Genomic DNA, 18,947 nt, shown 5'->3' with positions numbered 1-18,947 from the left:
TGGAATACAAAAGAAGTCAAGATATACCTGGAGTAACAGGCAAGTTTGGCCTTGGAGTACAAAAGGAAGCAGGGCAAAAGTTAACAGTATTCTGCCAAGAGAATGTACTGGCCATAGCAAGCACCCTTTTTCAACAAAAGAGACCACTTCACACATGGACATCATCAAATAGTCAATACCAAAATCAGATTGATTACACTCTTTGTAGCCAAAGATGGAGTTGAAGTTGTATACAGTGTGCAAAAAGAAGACCTGGAGCTGACTATGGCTCTGATGATCAGCTCCTCATTGCAAAATTCAGGCTTAAACTAAAGAAAGCAGGGAAAACCAGTAGACCAGCCAGGAATGACTTAAATCTCTTATGAATATATAGCAGAGGTGATGAATACATTCAAAGGATTAGATCTAGTAAACGGAGTACCTGAAGAACTATGGACAGAGGTCCGAAATATTGTACAGGAGGCAGCAAACAAAACCATCCCAAAGAAAAAAAATGCAAAAAGGCAAAGTGGTTGTCTGAGGAGGATTTGGTATAATGCAGCATGTAGCATAAGCTCTCTTGGAGGAGGTCGCCATTAGCTCCACCACAGAACTGCTGAGCAGATGACCCACAAAATGCAGAACAATTACACCAAGGAAATTCTTGTACTGTTAAGAAAGTTCTAGGACCCACAGCAGATTTCCCAACCTGGGGATCCGGCAAAGGGACTGAGAACCCCCGGGAAATTTGACTTTGGTGGCCAGTGGGAGACTGAACCAGACTTGCCAGTGAGGGTCCAGGAGTCTCTGGTGGAGGCACTGGTCCAGTTTTGCCTGAGGGCAAATAACAGGGAGGGAACACAGCCACATCCATCAACAAAAAATTGGATTAAAGATTTACTGAGCATGATCCCACTCACCAGAACAAGATCCACTTTCCCCCACAGTCAGTCTCCCCCATCCAGAAGCTTCCATAAGCCTCTTACCCTTATTCATCAGAGGGCAGATAGAATGAAAACCACAATCACAGAAAACTAATGAAACTTAAATTGAAGGAAGTGGGAAAAACCACTAGACCATTCAGGTATGACCTAAATCAAATCCCTTATGATTATACAGTGGAAGTGAGAAACAGATTTAGGGGACTAGATCTGATAGACAGAGTGCCTGATCAACTATGGACAGAGATTCGTGACATTATACAGTAGACAGGGAGCAAGACCATCCCCAAGAAAAAGAAATGCAAAAAAGCAAAATGGCTGTCTGAGGAGGCCATATAAAAAGCTGAGAAAAGAAGAGAAGTGAAAAGCAAAGGAGTAAAGATATACCATTTGAATGCAGAGTTCCAAAGAATAGCAAGGGGAGGTAAGAAAGTTTTCCTCAGTGATCAGTACAAAGAAATAGAAGAAAATAATAGAAAAGGAAAGACTAGAGATCTCTTCAAGAAAATTAGAGATACCAAGGGAACATTTCATGCAAACATGGGCTCAATAAAGGACAGAAATGGTATGGACCTAACAGAAGCAGAAGACATTAAGAAGAGGTGGCAAGAATACACAGAAGAACTATACAAAAAACATCTTCATGACCCAGATAATCACGATGGTGTGATCACTCACCTAGAGCCAGACATCCTGGAATGCAAAGTCAAGTGGGTCTTAGGAAGCATCACTACGAACAAAGCAAGTGGAGGTGATGGAATTCCAGCTGAGCTATTTCAAATCCTAAAAGATGATGCTGTGAGAGTGCTGCACTCAATATGCCAGCAACTTCGGAAAACTCAGCAGTGGCCATGGGACTGGAAAAGGTCACTTTTCATTCCAATCCCAAAGAAAGGCAATGCCAAAGAATGTTCAAACTACAGCACAATTGCACTCATCTCACACGTTAACAAAGTAATGCTCAAAATTCTCCAAGCCAGGCTTCAGCAATACGTGGACTGTGAACTTCCAGATGTTCAAGCTGGTTTTAGAAAAGGCAGAGGAACCAGAGATCAAATTGTCAACACCCGTTGGATCACCAAAAAAGCAAGAGAGTTCCAGAAAAACATCTATTTCTGCTTTCTTGCCTACGCCAATGCCTTTGACTGTGTGGATTACAACAAACTGGAAAATTCTTCAAGAGATGGGGATATATCAAACCACCTGACCTGCCTCTTGAGAAATCTGTATGCAGGTCAGGAAGCAACAGTTAGAACTGGACATGGAACAACAGACTGGTTCCAAATAGGAAAAGGAGTACGTCAAAGCTGTATATTATCACCCTGCTTACTTAACTTATATGCAGAGTACATCAAGAGAATCGCTGGGCTGGATGAAGCACAAGCTGGAATCAAGATTGCCAGGAGAAATATCAATAACCTCAGATATGCAGATGACACCACCCTTATGGCAGAAAGTGAAGAAGAACTAAAGAACCTCTTGATGAAAGTGAAAGAGGAGAGTGAAAAAGTTGGCTTACAGCTCAACATTCAGTAAACTAAGATCATGGCATCCAGCCCCATCACTTCATGGCAAATAGATGGGGAAACAATGAAAACAGTGACAGACTTTATTTTTCTGGGCTCCAAAATCACTGTAGATGGTGACTGCAGCCATGAAATTAAAAAGACACTTCCTCCTTGGAAGGAAAGTTATGACCAACCTACGCAGCATATTAAAAAGCAGAGACATTACTTTGCCCACAAGGGCCTTCTAGTCATGGCTATGGTTTTTTCAATAGTCATATATGGATATGAGAGATGGACTGTAAAGAAAGCTGAGCACCAAAGAATTGATACTTTTGAACTGTGGTGTTGGAGAAGACTCTTGAGAGTCCCTTGGACTGCAAGGAGATCCAAACAGTCCATCCTAAAGGAGATCAGTCCTGGGTGTTCATTGGAAGGACTGATGCTGAAGCTGAAACTCCAATACTTTGGCCACCTGATGCGAAGAGCTGACTCATTTGGAAAGACCCTGATGCTGGGAAAGATCGAGGGCAGGTGGAGAAGGGGATGACAGAGGATGAGATGGTTGGATGGCATCACTGACTCAATGGACAAGTGTTTGAGTAGACTCTGGGAGTTGGTGATGGACAGGGAGGGCTGGCGTGCTGCAGTCCATGGGGTTGCTAAGAGCTGGACATAACTGAGCAACTAAACTGAACTGAAATGAACCAAACTGATCACATGGATCACAGCCTTGTCTAACTCAAAGAAACTACGAGCCATGACGTGGAGGGCCACCCGAGACAGACAGGTCATGGCGGAGAGGTCTGACAGAATGTGGTCCACTGGAGAAAGGAATGGCAAACCACTTCAGTATTCTTGCCTTGAGAACCCCATGAACAGTATGAAAAGGGAAAAAGATAGGACACTGCAAGATGAACTCCCCAGGTTGGTAGGTGCCCAATATGCTACTGGAGAAAAATAGCTTCAGAAAGAATGAAGAGAAGAAGACAAAGTGAAAAGAACGCCCAGCTGTGGATGTGATGAGTGACAGAAGTAAAGTGTGATGCTGTGAAGAACAATATTGCATAGGAACCTAGAATGTTAAGTCCACAAATCAAGGTAAAGTAGAAGTGGTCACACAGGAGACAGCAAGAGTGAACATCAACACTTTAGCAATCAGTGAACTAAAATGGACCTGAATGGCGAATTTAATTCAAAGACCATTATATCTACTACTGTGGGCAAGAATTTCTTAGAAGAAATGGAGTAGCTCTCATAGTCAACAAAAGAGTCCAAAATGCAGTACTTGGGTGCAATCTTAAAAATGACAGAATGATCTCTGTGCATTTCCAAGGAAAGCCATTCAATATCACAGTAATCCCAGTTGATGCCCCAAGCACTAATGCGGAGAAGCTGAAGTTGAATGGTTCTATGAAGACCTATCAGATCAGATCAGATCAGTCGCTCAGTTGTGTCCGACTCTTTGCAACCCCATGAATTGCAGCACGCCAGGCCTCTTACCTGAAACCTGTAATTGGGCCAAGAAGCAATAGCTAGAACCCTATATGGAACAACTGACTTGTTCAGGATTGAGAAACGAATACAACAAAGCTATTTATTGTCACCCTGTCTATTTAACTTATATACGGAGCACATCATATATAAGTTATGACAGGCTGGATGAGTTACAAGCGGGAATCAAGGTTGCTGGGAGAAATATCAACAACCTCAGATATGTGGATGATACCACTCTAATGACAGAAAGTGAAGGAAAACTAATGAGCCTCTTGATTAGGGTGAAGGAGGAGAGTGAAAAAGCTGGCTTGAACTGTGGTGCTGGAAAAGACTCTTGAAGAGTCCCTTTGGACATCAAGGAGATCAAACCAGTCAATCTTAAAGGAAATCAACCCTGAATATTCTTTGGAAGGACTGATGCTGAAGCTCTAATACTTTGGCCACCTGATGCCAACAGCTGACTCATTGGAAAATACTCTAATACTGGGAAAGATTGAAGGCAGAAGGAGAATAGGACCACAGAGGATGAGATGGTTGGATGGCATCACCGATTCAATGGACATGAACTTGGGCAATCTCCAGGAGATGGTGAGAGACAGGGAAGCCTGGCGTGCTGCAGGCCATGGAGTTGTGAAGAGTTGGACACAACTTGCTGGCTGAACAACAGCAAACAAGCAAGTATAATATCTTTCAGCCCCATGAACATATACTTAGTCTACATTAAGACAAATGAAATCAGACAAACAAAATAATAATGTTATGTTGTAATCATAAATAGCCATTCATCACAGCCTGAAATATTTACTAGAATTTTAAAGCAAAAAGTATTAATTAATTAACAGTATCCACCAGTTTTCCAAATTTTAAAAAGCATACTGAGGCCACATTGACACCAGCAAAATCCCAGCCACTGGAAGTCAGCTTTATTTAAAGACCTTTTGGGTGGACTGTTTTCGAATCACTGGACATGAGTGAGTAAACCACAGAAGGTATTGCCAGCTTGGTGAACTGTCTTGGAGCTCCAGTACAGAATTTAGCTTTTTTTCTCTCTGTAGTTCTTAAACTAAAAGTTCACATAGATAGGTCTTCCCTGGTGGCTCAGTGGTCAAGAATCCACCTGCCAATGTGGGAGACACAGGTTCAGTCTCCAATATGTGAAGATCCCACATACTGCAGAGCAACTAAGCCCGTGTTCCACAACTACTGAACCTGTGCTGTAGAGCTCGGGAACCATACCTACCGAAGCCTGTGTGCCCAGAGCCTGTGCTCTGCAGTAAGAGAAGCCACTGCAATGGAAGCCCATGCACCCAGCTAGAGAGTAGCCTCCACTCAACCACAACTTGAGAAAAGCCTGCACAGCAACGAAGACCCAGCATGGCCAAAGATAAATAAAAATTAGTTTTTTAAAAAGTTTACATATATGGTAGATAACATGAATACTATTTAGTTGAGCCAGAAGCCGAACAGTCAAGGCTTGATGACTGTATCTGACACCTGTTGCTAGTTTTATTGAGTAGGGCGGCCTAATAGTCCCTGGTGCTCCAGATATACTCCAGATGACAACGCTACATAATCCCTACTCTCTTTAAATTCTGAAATGCAAATAGGAATGTTTTAAAGTTGTTTGGTCTTTTTTTTTGCTCTATTTCGATAAGGATTGTATTCATTTCTCTGGCCATTCTACCTTAATAGAACCTAGAAAGAGGTATCTCACAAAACTGCAAGAACTAATAAGCCTAAATTAGCTTTATTTATTTTTTTAAGAAAAGCACTGTCAGCAATCATCCCTGTGCTTCCCACAGGCCCATGAGCTCAGTCTTGGGAGTCTTCCTAGCTAAACTGCTTGGTGAACACTAGGGTCAGAGGCAGTGATGACTCACTGGCAAACACAAGATGCTCAACAAGCAAACCTTTCCCAGAAGCAGCCTTATGCTGAAGTGACTGAAGTGCTCTGAGGGCATCCAGCTTCGTAGCTTCTCTACTCCCCCTACATTTTGCTATTCAACAATATAACCTGTCTCCTCACTAAGATAAGCTGATACAGCAGGCAGCAGTACAGAAGGAAATAAAACATAATGACACAAAAAGAAAGAAAACGTGCAATACCTTGTTTTTAGCTAATTCTTTTTCCAAGTTGCATTTTTCTTCTGCTACTTCTTTCTCTGTTTTATTAACCTGCCCAAGAAGCGAGGGGAAAAAGGAAACCAGTCTTTTAAAAACAGTTGACAGGCTCTACTATAGCAGACACACCCTGCATGTGAGTTAATACCTACACTGCAGAGATAGCACATCCTCTCAGAAAAGGGGCCACTCAGGGAGTCTCTGAGGCAGAGCAGACTTCACAAATAGCCCTGAAATTAGAAAGACACGTCTGCATGTCAGACTCTGCTGGCTCCTTCCTAACTAGGAAGACAGGGCTGTTTTCCCTTACACTGTTTCTGCTACACTGTCCCACTCCCACTGGGCAAAATTGATTTTTAAAATCTGACCCCTTAACTAACATGAGGATGTGTGAATGGTTAGTTAACTTTCACTAATGCTATGTAAGGGTACTATTTGGCACAGACTACTCACATGGCTAAAAGACATAGATTACCCACCCAAAGACTTCTTCCATGGGTAACTCAGACAAACTCCATCTGGGTTGTATTTCTTTTCTTGTCTTTTGCACTTAAAATACAATTTTAAAACAAGACCACTGCCCACAACCAGGAGGTAACAAACCTGCCTCCACCCACCTCTTTCTGAAGTCTGTCTTTCTCCTCTAGCAGAGACTTCTTCTCTTGCGTTGATGCTTCCAGGTCACCTCGCAATCTTGCAATAGTGGATTCTAGCAGCTCTTTCTGGACTGTTGCCCTCTTCTCAGACTCTTGTGCTTTCTGGATACATTGGTTATGCTCAAGGATTAAATGGTCCCTGCAGGAAGAGAACAAGGAAATATGAAAGCTAAATGAGAGCTCTTCTTTATGACTAAATGTTCTTACAGAACGTATCTCCTGCCTGAGAGCAATTACCAAAATGTTCTAACAAAATTAGTTCTGTGAAAGCAGTGTCTTTATTTTTGTGGCTGGCCCAGCAAATGCAGAATCAAAACTTTTGCATTAAAGATATGAAATACAAGTGCAAAAGAAAAAAATGCAAAAGTTGCCTACAATTTACTTACAGATGCACTTGGAGTTGTGTTTTTTCATTCTGAACAGTCTGTAGCTCACTTGTGATACTGGCATGGGCTGCATCCAGCAGTAAGTTTTGTTCTTGAAATGTCTGTGTCATCATTTTCTGCTCCTCCTGTTAGAAGTAATATTAAAAGCTGAGATGCCAGAAGTTACTTGATAGGATATTATTCTAAATAACTAATCAAAGCTACTGATACTTACAAAAGTAAAATCTAATTTATATAAATAAAACCTCTTTTTGAAAGAATTTATCTTAATGTCCAGCTTTCTCTTTGTCCCTACCCTGACTTGACCACAATTTTATCACTTTACAGCTCTTCTCGCCAACAATCAAGGTGCATCATTTACCTAGCTTGCTGCAAAATTTTATGACTCCTAACATGAAAAATTTTCAGATATAGAACTATATTAGGTATATTTTGGTAATTTAAAATTTCAACATGGTACTATACTTTAAAAAGTAAGACAATATCAAATTCTTCCACCTCTAACTCCTCCACACCTCTTCCAAATAATTCCACTCTCCAAGGACAATCATGTTTCACAGTTTAAATTCTTTTGACAGTATCTGAAACTGTGCTCAGATACTGTGAGAGCAGAAGTCTGTAACTGTTTTGCACAATTAATTTTTCTCTGGCTTACCATTTTTATGCATACTCCCTCTATCCACAATTTATAAAGCTTTTGTAAATATAGTACATGCTAAGAATTACTTTTGTAAACATACTTTAAAATACATTGTTTTGAACAATATTGATTACAAGGCAAATCCTCACACCTTCATACTTGATAAAACGGGATCTCACTTGTGTCATATTCCAAGGTTTTAAAATGTTTATTAAAGTGTTATGTATATAAGTCACATTATTCAGTCTACTAAGTGGTAAATTCCATGAAAGTAGGGATTTGTCTTGTTCACTACCATAATTCTATCCAGATCTAGTATCATAACAATACTTACATGGGGTAAACACACAATGTTTGAAATAATGAAAAATATTTATTGAGTACCTGTTAGATGCAAAATACACTTAGACTAGAGATCTCTTTAAGAAAATTAGAGACACCAAGGGAACATTTCATGCAAACATGGGCACAATTAAGGACAGAAATGGTATGGAACTAACAGAAGCAGAAGATACTAAGAAGAGGTGGCAAAAATACACAGAAGAACTATACAAAAAGGATCTTCATGACCTAGATAGCCACGATGGTGTGATCACTCACCTAGAGCCAGAAATCCTGTAATGCAAAGTCAAGTGGGTCTTAGGAAGTATCACTACAAACAAAGCTAGTGCAAGTAATGGAATTCCAGTTGAGCTATTTCAAACCCTAAAAGATGATGCTGTGAAAGGGCTGCACTCAATATGCCAGCAAATTTGGAAAACTCAGCAGTGGCCATGGGACTGGAAAAGGTCAGTTTTCATTCCAATCCCAAAGAAAGGCAATGCCAAAGAACGCTCAAACTACCACACAATTGTACTCATCTCACACGCTACTAAAGTAATGCTGAAAATCCTCCAAGCCAGGCTTCAACAGTACATGAACCGTGAACTTCCAGATGTTTAAGCTGGTTTTAGAAAAGGCAGAGGAACCAGAGATCAAATTGCCAACAACCGCTGGATCATGGAAAAAGCAAGAGAGTTCCAGAAAAACATCTACTTCTGCCTTTATTGACTACACCAAAGCCTTTAACTGTGTGGATCACAACAAATGGTGGAAAATTCTGAAAGAGATGGGAATACCAGACCACCTGACCTGCCTCCTGAGAAATCTGTGTGAAAGTCAAGAAGCAACAGTTAGAACTGGACATGGAACAACAGACTGGTTCCAACTGGGAAAGGAATTTGTCAAGGTTGTATACTGTCACCCTGCTTATTTATACACCCTGCAGAGTATATCACATGAAATGCTTGCCTGGATGAAGCACAAGTGGGAATCAAGATTGCCGTGAGAAATGTCAATAACCTCAGAGACACCACCCTTATGGCAGAAAGCGAAGAACTAAAGAGCCTCTTGATGAAAGCGAAAGAGGAGAGTGGAAAAAGACGGCTTAAAACTCAACATTCAGAAGACTAAGATCATGGCATTCGGTCCCATGACTTCACCGCAAATACATGTGGAAACAGTGAGTTTATTTTTGGGGGCTCCAAAAATCACTGCAGATGGTGACTGCAGCCATGAAATTAAAAGATGCTTGCTCCTTGGAAGGAAAGTTATGACCAACCTAAGCAGCAATAGTAAAAAGCAGAGACATTACATTGCCGACAAAGGTCCATCTAGTCAGAGCTATGTTTTTTCCAGTGGTCATGTATGGATGTGAGAGTTGGACTATATAGAGAGCTGAGCACCGAAAGAATTGATGCTTTTGAACTGTGGTGTTTGAGAAGACTCTTGAGAGTCCCTTGGACTGCAAGGAGATCCAACCAGTCAATCTTAAAGGAAATCAGTCCTGAATATTCATTGGAAGCCCTGATGCTGAAACTTCACTACTTTGGCCACCTGATGTGAAGAGCAGACTCATTTGAAAAGACCCTGATGCCGGGAAAGATTGAAGGTGGGAGGAGAAGGGGACAACAGAGGATGAGATGGTTGGATGGCATCACCAACTCAATGGACATGAGTTTGAATAAGCTCCAGGAGTTGGTGATGGACAGGGACGCCTGGTGTGCTGCATGGGGTCACAAAGAGTTGGATATGACTGAGCGACTGAACTGAACTGAGCATGGCCCTGCTCACCAGAGCAAGACGCAGTCCCTCCTATCATCAAGCTTAACAAGCCTCTTAGCCTCCTCCATCAGAGGGCAGACTGAAGAAGCAAGAAGAACCACAAGCCCACATCAGGTAGAACAAAATTCGTATTACAGAAAGTTAATCAGGATGAAAAGCAGAAAGTTCCGTTCCAGATGAAGGGACAAGTTAAAATGGCAGAAAAAACAAATAAATAAAATGGAGATAGGCAACCTTCCAGAAAAACAATTGAGAACAATGATAGTGATGATGATCTAGGATATCAGGAAAACAATGGAGAAGATGCAAGAAATGTTCAGTAAAGACCTAAAAGAACTAAAGAACAGACAAACAGAGATGAAAACATACTAGACGGAATCAACAGCAGAATAACAGGCAGAAGAATGGATAAATGACTTGGAGGATAGAATGGTGGAAATCAGTGCTGCAGAACACAATATAGAAAAAAGAATGAAAAAAAAAAAAAAAGACAGCCTAAGAGACCTCTGGGACAACATAAAATGCTCTCTATCACCAACAGAGAGAGAAAAGACATGAGAAAATACTTGAAGCAAAAACAGCTAAAATCTTTCCTAACATGTGAAAGGAAATAGTCAATCAAGTCCAGGAAGCACAGAGAGTCCCCATCAGGATAAACACAGGGAGGAACATACCAAGACACATAGTAATCAAACTGACAAAAATTTAAGACAAAGATAAAATATTAGAAATAACAAGGGAAAAACAACAAACAACATACAAGGGAACACCCATCAAATTATCAGCTGATTTCTCAACAGGAACCCTACAAGCCAGAAAGGAATGCCACAATATGTTTAAAGTCATGAAAAGGAAGAATGTACAACCAAGGATACTCCTCCCAGCAAGACTCTCAGATTTGATGGAGAAACCAAAAGCTTTCCAGACAAGCAAACGTTAAGAGAATTCAGCGCTACCAAGCTAGCTTTACAACACATGCTAAAGGAACTTCTCCAGGCAGGAAACACAAGACAAGGAAAAGATCTACAGAAAATAAGCCCCAAACAATTGAGAAAATAGTAACAGGATCATACACATAGATAATTACCTTCAATGTAAATTGATTAAATGCACTAACCAAAGGACACTGGGTGGAAGAAAACATGTGCACATAACTCTGCTTGACTCCCCCAAATTGTATGTAATTATTTTATATTGTTAGGTTAATCATGCTTCCATTATGGCTTGCAATTGTTATTACATTTTTTATCTGGCTATTGATTACGGAAACTAATAAGCATCTTTTACTATTGTGAAAAAAATAAAAATAAATACCTGCAGAATGGCTTGGTGGTCAGCAATGATTCTGGTATTTTCCATTTTAACAGTCTGAAGCATGCTGCTCAATTCTGAACACTTTCTGGTCAGCTGGTCATTCAAAATCTAAGACAACATATATAGGAAATCACAGATCTCTCCAATAAATAATTCTTTTTACTTACACATCATTATTTTTAACAATTACATAGTATTTCATAGTATTATTTCACCATATATGTGAACTTTATTTAACCCAATGGATATTTAATTATAAAATACTTTCAAATATTTGGAATCACCATCCTAAATAATTCTAAATTAAAAAGACAAATTTGTTGATTTGGTAGAACAACTGAAGCATTTGGCAGTTTACCAATCTTTTGTTCTTTTGCATTTTGCATGCTGGTCAATCAGAGCAAGATATGTACAGAATGGTATTTACAATGTAGATGCATGGTGAATGTTATACAAATCCATTCCCAAAATTGGATGATGAGTTTTTAGAACTGTTTAGCTGATAACACAAAATAGCTAAGCTCCTTCATCACCAATTACAGTATTCAAAAAAGCAAAATACAGATGACTGTACCATTTCACAGGATTAATCTTCCAAAATGAAACAGAAGTCTTTTGTGCAACATATCTATTAAACATGTAGTTGGTTTATAATTCTTTTTCCTTTTGGTATTTTTAAATTTGTATTCCTATGGAAAATATCTATCTTAATTCTCAGTTATTTTTGAAAACTATATTTGGTAAGGATCTTATGTTTTAATATACAAGTTCTTTAAGGATTGGGCAAATAACTCTGAAGAATTAATAGAAAAAACCTTCAAAAATTAGTAACAAGAAAGGAGAGCTAGATGAAAGACTATGTGGACAGCATCATAAGTAGTGTGTATAGCAAAGTAGATAGAAATACATTAAGGAACATTTTAAAGTTATAACCAGACATACAAACTATTCATTGAGGAACACTTGAGAGGTGAGACAGAGGAGAACTGTTGCTCTTTGAAAAGAAATAACTAATATTCTTTAGAGTTAGATTGCTGGGCTCAAATTCCAACTGTGTCACATATTAGTTATATTATTAAACCTCTCTGTATTTCACCTTTCTTACCTTTAAAATGAGAAAAAAGTTTCTGTAGTAGTGCTATTGATAGAACTACAATTTGTTAGTAACATAGTGTACAGTATGGGTTGGGTAAATCTTAACCATCATTTATAGTAAGAGTAGTAATAGAGAGCTGGAGCATAAAGAAGGCTAAGCACCTAAGAATTGATGGTTTTAAACTGTGGTTCTGAAGAAGACTCTTGACAGTCCCTTGGACAGCAAGATCAAACCAGTCAATCCTAAAGGAAACCAGCCCTGAATAGTCACTGGAAGGACTGATGCTGAGGCTGAAGCTCCAATATTGTGGCCACCTGGTGGAAAGAGCCCACTCGTTGGAAACGACCCTGATGCTGGGAAAGATTGAGGGCAGGAGAAAAAGGGGATGCCAGAGGATGAGATGGTTGAATGGCATCACTGACTCAACGGACATGAGTTTGAGCAAGTTTACAGGAGATAGTGAAGGACAGGGAAGCCTGGGGTGCTGCAGTCCATGGGGTCACAAAGAGTCAGAGATGACTTTGTGACTGAACTCATTAGTAGTTACTGTTATCACTTTTACGAAAGGACACATTTTGTATTTTCTTTATCATAAAGAGCATAGCAACACTATGATCCTAACACTGAAACATCAAATTGTACTAACAAAAAGTTCTTTCAATTGATCAACACTATTTCATTGAGCCCTATGAGAAATAACACGGTTTCCTGTATAGGTGGTGACTCCTCTCTATACACATGCATATACACAAAACATTAGCTGAATTTGGGGACCACCATTCCACATTAAATGATTTCATACACCTCCAATATCAGCAATTATTTATTAGGTTCTTACTGTGCTTTGACAAAGAAGACACAAAGAAAGAATAAGACATAGCCCTTGGCACTGAACTGCTTAGAAGTTCAACGGGGGAAATAAAAGGTATATATTTAATGAGTAAATTAGCACACAAAGTATAGACTAGTGAATGACATAACAGTGTATCTCAGATACCTACGTATCACAGGAATTTAGAGATGGGAATTGGAGTTAATCTGATGATGCTTCATAAATGAAACAAATCTTAAGGAAATAAAAATTTTAGATGATGGCAATGGTATGAATTTATGTAACCAGGATTATTCTTGGTTACTTAATTGAACAAAATTACCGTCTAAACATTAGAGAAATGGGAAGATTTACCTGTGCTTTTTCTGATGCTTCATGAAGAGATACTATTTCAGACCTCAAATATGCATTTCCTTCATGTTCCTTATTGAAAGACATCTGTATATTCTATAGGGAAAAAAAAATTTCTCATTTTCTATGTGTAAGAGTTATTACATATACCTCTATCAAAATACCCGTTCTGTACTGTGGCCAGTACCAGTTCAAGTTCTAATGATACACATAGAAAAGGACTTTTTTAAGATTTTGGTATCTTCAACTCCCAAATGTCTATTTATAAGTTATCAAAAATATTTATTAAAAATATTTTCATACTGGGATTCCAATTAGAAAGAATTTGCTTAGAAATCTGAATTAAAGAAAACAAACCTTGGTATTTACCTAGTATTCATATGTCAAGAAAACTACACTAAGATGAAATATTTGTTAATTACATATACATTTCTTCCAAGTAGCAGTAACATCTTATTATTTCAAAGAAACAGATGCAAGGATCTTTTCAAATTGTAAGTAGGGGAAGATATTTTCATCAAGGAATACCTGTGGAGCAGAAGAAAGTGCCTTCATTCTGTGAAAAAAATGTTCCCTTTCAGATGAGGGAAGGTGACAGGGATGTGAGTTGTGGGATGGTCTACCTAACCAGTACTTAAGTCTAATGGGGATGAACAAAGTCTAAGTCCTCTTCCTTCACTTTTCTAGTTTTCCAGAAGAAGCATCAAGTAAACATCATATAACATCTACACCATGAGACTGATTTAGAAATATTTTAAGATATAAAGGTAGTAACATTTATTTCTATCTTTTATATTTTATTGTAGTAGAATACACATGACAAAATTTATCATTTTAACCACTTTTAAAATCTTTTTAATAAAATGTCTTTTTTAAGTTGAAGTATAGTTGATTTACAATATTGTTAGTTTTAGTGATTCAGTTATATATAAATGTTATATATGTTATATATTTATTCAGTTATATATAAATGTTATATATTCAGTTATATAAAAATGTTAATATATATTAACATTCTATATTATATATTAATGGTTAATTATAAATGGTTAATTATATATATAATTCTATATATAACATTTGATACTATATATTATATATATAATGTTAATATATATAATATATACATAATATATATATTATATTATGTTTATATTATATACATGCATATTATATAGTAATATATGTATATATAATGTATATATATTATGTATACAATATATACATATATAATAAGAATATATATAATAATATACACATTCTTTTTCAGATTTTCCCTTATGGGGGGAAGGGTGGGGAGGGATAAATTAGGAGGTTGGGATTAACATAAAATAACAATCAAAAATGACCTACTATATACATAGCACAGGGAACTATACTCATTTTTACCATTTTTAAGTGTACAGTTCACTTAAAAATATTTACGTATCAAGTTTGTTTAGTTCAGCAGTATTAAGTACATACATTCATGATACTGAGCAGCCATCAACAAAAATAGTTAATATTTCTTACATATTATTAAAAAAACTTCATTACAGTTCATTGACAATAGGTATAAAATGCAAATACATCTTATTTTTGCCAATTTACCTTTTTTCAAATTCTAATAATCTGCATGAAATAATTTATTTAATAATATCCAGTTGATAACAGTTCTGGATATAAACTCATATACACTGAAACTTTTAATAAAGATTTTAGAAGAATCAGAAGGACTATAAACCAACATGAATGAGGAAATATTACTTAGTGAAGAGATGAAAGAAAACCTCTGTACTCTAAAGCTCTAAATTTACCTTATTTTCTTCAACCAACTTGGAAATGATGTCGTCTCTAGAAACTAAAGACAAAAAGTTCACATAACTAAGATGTTAATAACTTACAACTATATTGAGATCACATGGTATTTTTTCACCTGAGAAATTTTCATTTTTTAAAAAAGATTTTTAGTCTGTATTTTGCAGAAATAAGCAGAACGCCCGTATTTCTATCATGTTTTTATAGACTTGAAACTAAATCATGGAAAACTAGTCCACAGTCACATGCAATGGTAAATGAGGCCACATTTTGCTCAATAAACAGATAATGACAAGTTTCTGAGGGATTTCAAGCCAGCGAGGCAAACGATCAAAAGCTGTTTTGTTAGATTACTCTGACGAAGACTCCATAAAAACAGGGAGATCAGTTTAGTAGCTGTTGCAGTAACCAAAGTGTAAAACAATGAAAGCTGCTCTAAAGTAATGACAATGGGAATGTAGAAGAGTAAGCAGAAGATTGTCAGGACTTGGTGACTGACCAGTGAGGTGAAGGCAACAGATGAGTCAAGAAAATTATCTAGTGTGCCGCCCTGGACAGCAGAGTGGATGGTGGATCTAACGAAATACAGAATTCAGGGCAAGCAGCAGGTTTGGGAGATATAATGAGTAATAATGACTCCAACACTTAAGCTTTCATCATGTGTTTTGAGGTATTTGTAAGGTATCTAAATATAGATGATTAGTTGGCAGTAAGATACCATCTGGAACTCAGGAGGATGATTTGAGGTGTGTGTGTGGGCGGGGGGGGGGGGGGGGGGGCGGCGATTTGAAACCACTCAGAGAGTCTGTATATATAGTGAAGAGAAAGAGAAAACCAAAGACAAAAATAGGGAAATAGTTTGGCATTTCCTTCTCTAGGGGATCTTCCCGACCCAGGGATGGAACCCGAGTCTCCTGCATTAGCAGTCAGATTCTTTACCACCGAGCCACCAGGGAAGCCCTTGATATACTACTAGCCAAAATACGTAAACTCTTCTGAGATTAATATTTGGCTTCACAGAAAATTCATAAAGATCTATTAATTTTGTCACTTAAGTATTTAAAGCCAGAAAAATTATAAAACACATAAAAATTCACATTTACGATATACTCAGGAAAAGTATACTTCTTGAAATTGAGTTCAAGACTTATTTTAAATAAAGTCTAATTTAACGTATGTGAAGGATCAAAAAGGTAAACTATATGATCTATCTTGGAAATTCCACTACTCAAAGAAAGAATCAAAGTTTATTCTATTTAGGAGAACAATGTAATCACTTTAGTGTGTGTGTATTCATGCACACACATATACACACACACATATATACATATTTATTGCTAATAATAAAAAGGTACATTTTAAAATCCATTGAAGCAAATATCTAAAGGCATTCCTTTTACTAATCTAGTTATAATAACTATCAATATTTGTATTTTTGAGTAATAAAATTGCATGCATGTAAGACATCTATTATTCAATATGAAGCATATAGCTGGTATTGAGACAGGTCTCTTTTTCTTTATGTTAGTTTGAATTACTGTTGTTCTAATCTTAATGTTTTTAATGGTCTTTCATATATTCTTTAAAAATTCAAAAGGAAAGCATTAATCTATCAAGAAAGAAACATTTTTTAAAAATCACTTAATCAGAAGGACAACTAATATAACAGAAAGATCTGTATTTTAGGCCCAGCTATTCTATTTATTGGGGGTCCTTCAATATACATCTTTTATTCTTCTGTAGAATGAGGTATATTTTATCTTTCTCACAAGTTTGCTGTAAGGCTCAAATGGGATACTCATAGTATCATAAAATGTAATTGTGTTTTTTTAAGTATGCAATCATAGGAAGACAGAAACTTATTCTGGAGCATTACTTCACAGAATAATTCACTACTTGACAACTATATGGCAAAAGAGTACCTTCTGCTAAAAGCAGCAAGTAAAACCATTAAATGGATTACTCTTTGCTCTATTTTTTTTTTTTTAATTTCATTTCTCTTTCCTCACCCTCATTACAGCCACACTGTAGAAGCCGCAATAACAAGAACATTGGGTTTGGAGTTAGAAGATCCAGTTTAGGTCTCACTTCACTATTCATCCTGTAACTCCGGAAAGTATAGGTAGTTTTGTGTATTACCTGAGATAATTTTTATGAAAGCCCTATTTAAACCATGAAGTGTTATTTACTTGTGAGGCACTGCACTGGAACTCTGATTTCTACAGTGAGATCTCTTTGAAAACTGCCTTTATAATTATATATTAACAAACAGCAGTCTGATAAAGGATGTTGGATTGGAAGAAACATGTCTCCAAGCACCCTGGGATCAAGTCTAGACACTTCCATTTTCTAGCTTTGCATCTTTAAGGACTCTTTAAAAAAAAACAAATGTTAAACAAGTTAATCTAAGCTCTGTCTATAGTACCTTACAACCATCCATTTCTACAAATATAAGTTCACCAAAATAGACTGATAACCTGAAGAATGGAGAGTCTGACATGATAAATGGTTAGAATCAGTAACTCAGCAAGGATTAATGGCCTCATTCTCTTATTAGCACTCTATAACCCAACATTCAATCTAGATTCATAGAACCCAAACAGTCCCAAGTCCACAAACAATTAAATAAACTTGGTAAAAATCTAAATAATTAGTTTAAAATTAAGAGGGTCAAATTCTAGTTTTTTCCCCTCAGTGCCATGGACAGAAAGAAAGTCAGCAATTTTTTACATTCTGTGGGAATACCAGTATCACTGGCCACTACAAGAATTTGGAATCTTGAAAGCTTGTGCACAAAATCTCAACAAACTAACAAAAGTGAAGTTTCCAGCATCCATTTTCATACCAAGGTCAGACTTGAGCTGTGAGGAAGCGGTCTCCAACTCCCCTTTCTGTTGTTGCTCCTGTGCCAGTAGTTCCTGGGTGGTCTGAATAGAACTGCGTAGGGCAATGCAGTTCTCCTGCAAAATTTGCACCTGAAATTGTGCAAAAAAAAAAAAACTCCTTTTAAGCTATCTTACAGCACAGGTGTAAAGCAGATTTTCTGAACATTACTGGAGGAAGAAGCAGGATTTTTATGTTCAAGATCTCAGCAGAGTACAGCATCCTACAGTGGGGCCATCCAGGAGACGTCTGTGCACTCAACACAGCAGGCACCAGCTCAGGACCAACTGCTGAGCACTCGAGATGTGGCCAGCGTGAGGCACGGAACCTTTACTTTTATTTAAACTAATTTAAATGTAAATAACCACATGTGGTTACTGGCCTCTATATTGGCAGTATAAATTATAGCAATAACGGATCATTTGCAAATTCCTTAAGTAGAATCCTTTAAATAATTCCACTGTTAGGGACAGTATACTGCTTAAAATAATAAACATTACATAATCTAATTATAGGTATTAGGATCTGAAGCTACTGATTGCCTTGGGTGCTTGTAATTTAGAATCTTCTAAATTAACTCCTGGAGTTGGTGATGGACATGGACGCTTGGTGTGCTGCGATTCATGGGGTCGCAGAGAGTCAGACACGACTGAGCAACTGAACTGAACTGAACTGAAATTACATATGCGTGAGTGAACTTGAGTGACAAACTCAGTCATGTCTGACTCTTTGCGATCCCATGGACTGGAGCCTGCCAGGCTCCTCTGTCTGTGGAATTCTCCAGGCAAGAATACTGGAGTGGGTGGCCATTCCCTTCTCCAAGGAATCTTTCCCACCCAGGGATCA

General features: G+C 37.7%; 1 protein-coding gene across 6 annotated transcripts in view; it reads right to left on the bottom strand.

Moving 5' to 3' along the window:
- The window catches only part of CCDC150 (coiled-coil domain containing 150), a 91,597-nt gene that overhangs the window by 52,557 nt on the left and 20,093 nt on the right, over positions 1–18,947 (bottom strand). For 4 of the 6 annotated variants that reach the window (XM_027563395.1, XM_027563411.1, XM_027563420.1 and 1 more), the window contains exons 7-13: positions 18,064–18,193; positions 15,218–15,261; positions 13,425–13,517; positions 11,143–11,250; positions 7,086–7,210; positions 6,661–6,838; positions 6,029–6,097 (exon numbers count right to left, since the gene is read on the bottom strand). In XM_027563395.1, the coding sequence (XP_027419196.1) occupies positions 6,029–6,097; positions 6,661–6,838; positions 7,086–7,210; positions 11,143–11,250; positions 13,425–13,517; positions 15,218–15,261; positions 18,064–18,193 (747 nt within the window). Of the gene's footprint in view, positions 1–6,028; positions 6,098–6,195; positions 6,274–6,660; positions 6,839–7,085; positions 7,211–11,142; positions 11,251–13,424; positions 13,518–15,217; positions 15,262–18,063; positions 18,194–18,947 lie in introns of those variants that run through there. The other 2 variants (XM_027563429.1, XM_027563440.1) reach the window with 1 other exon arrangement.

Source organism: Bos indicus x Bos taurus, chromosome 2 (genome assembly GCF_003369695.1).
Source record: "Bos indicus x Bos taurus breed Angus x Brahman F1 hybrid chromosome 2, Bos_hybrid_MaternalHap_v2.0, whole genome shotgun sequence".
NCBI classification, from domain to species: Eukaryota; Metazoa; Chordata; class Mammalia; order Artiodactyla; family Bovidae; genus Bos; species Bos indicus x Bos taurus.
This window is presented reverse-complemented; position numbering and strand designations above follow the sequence as displayed.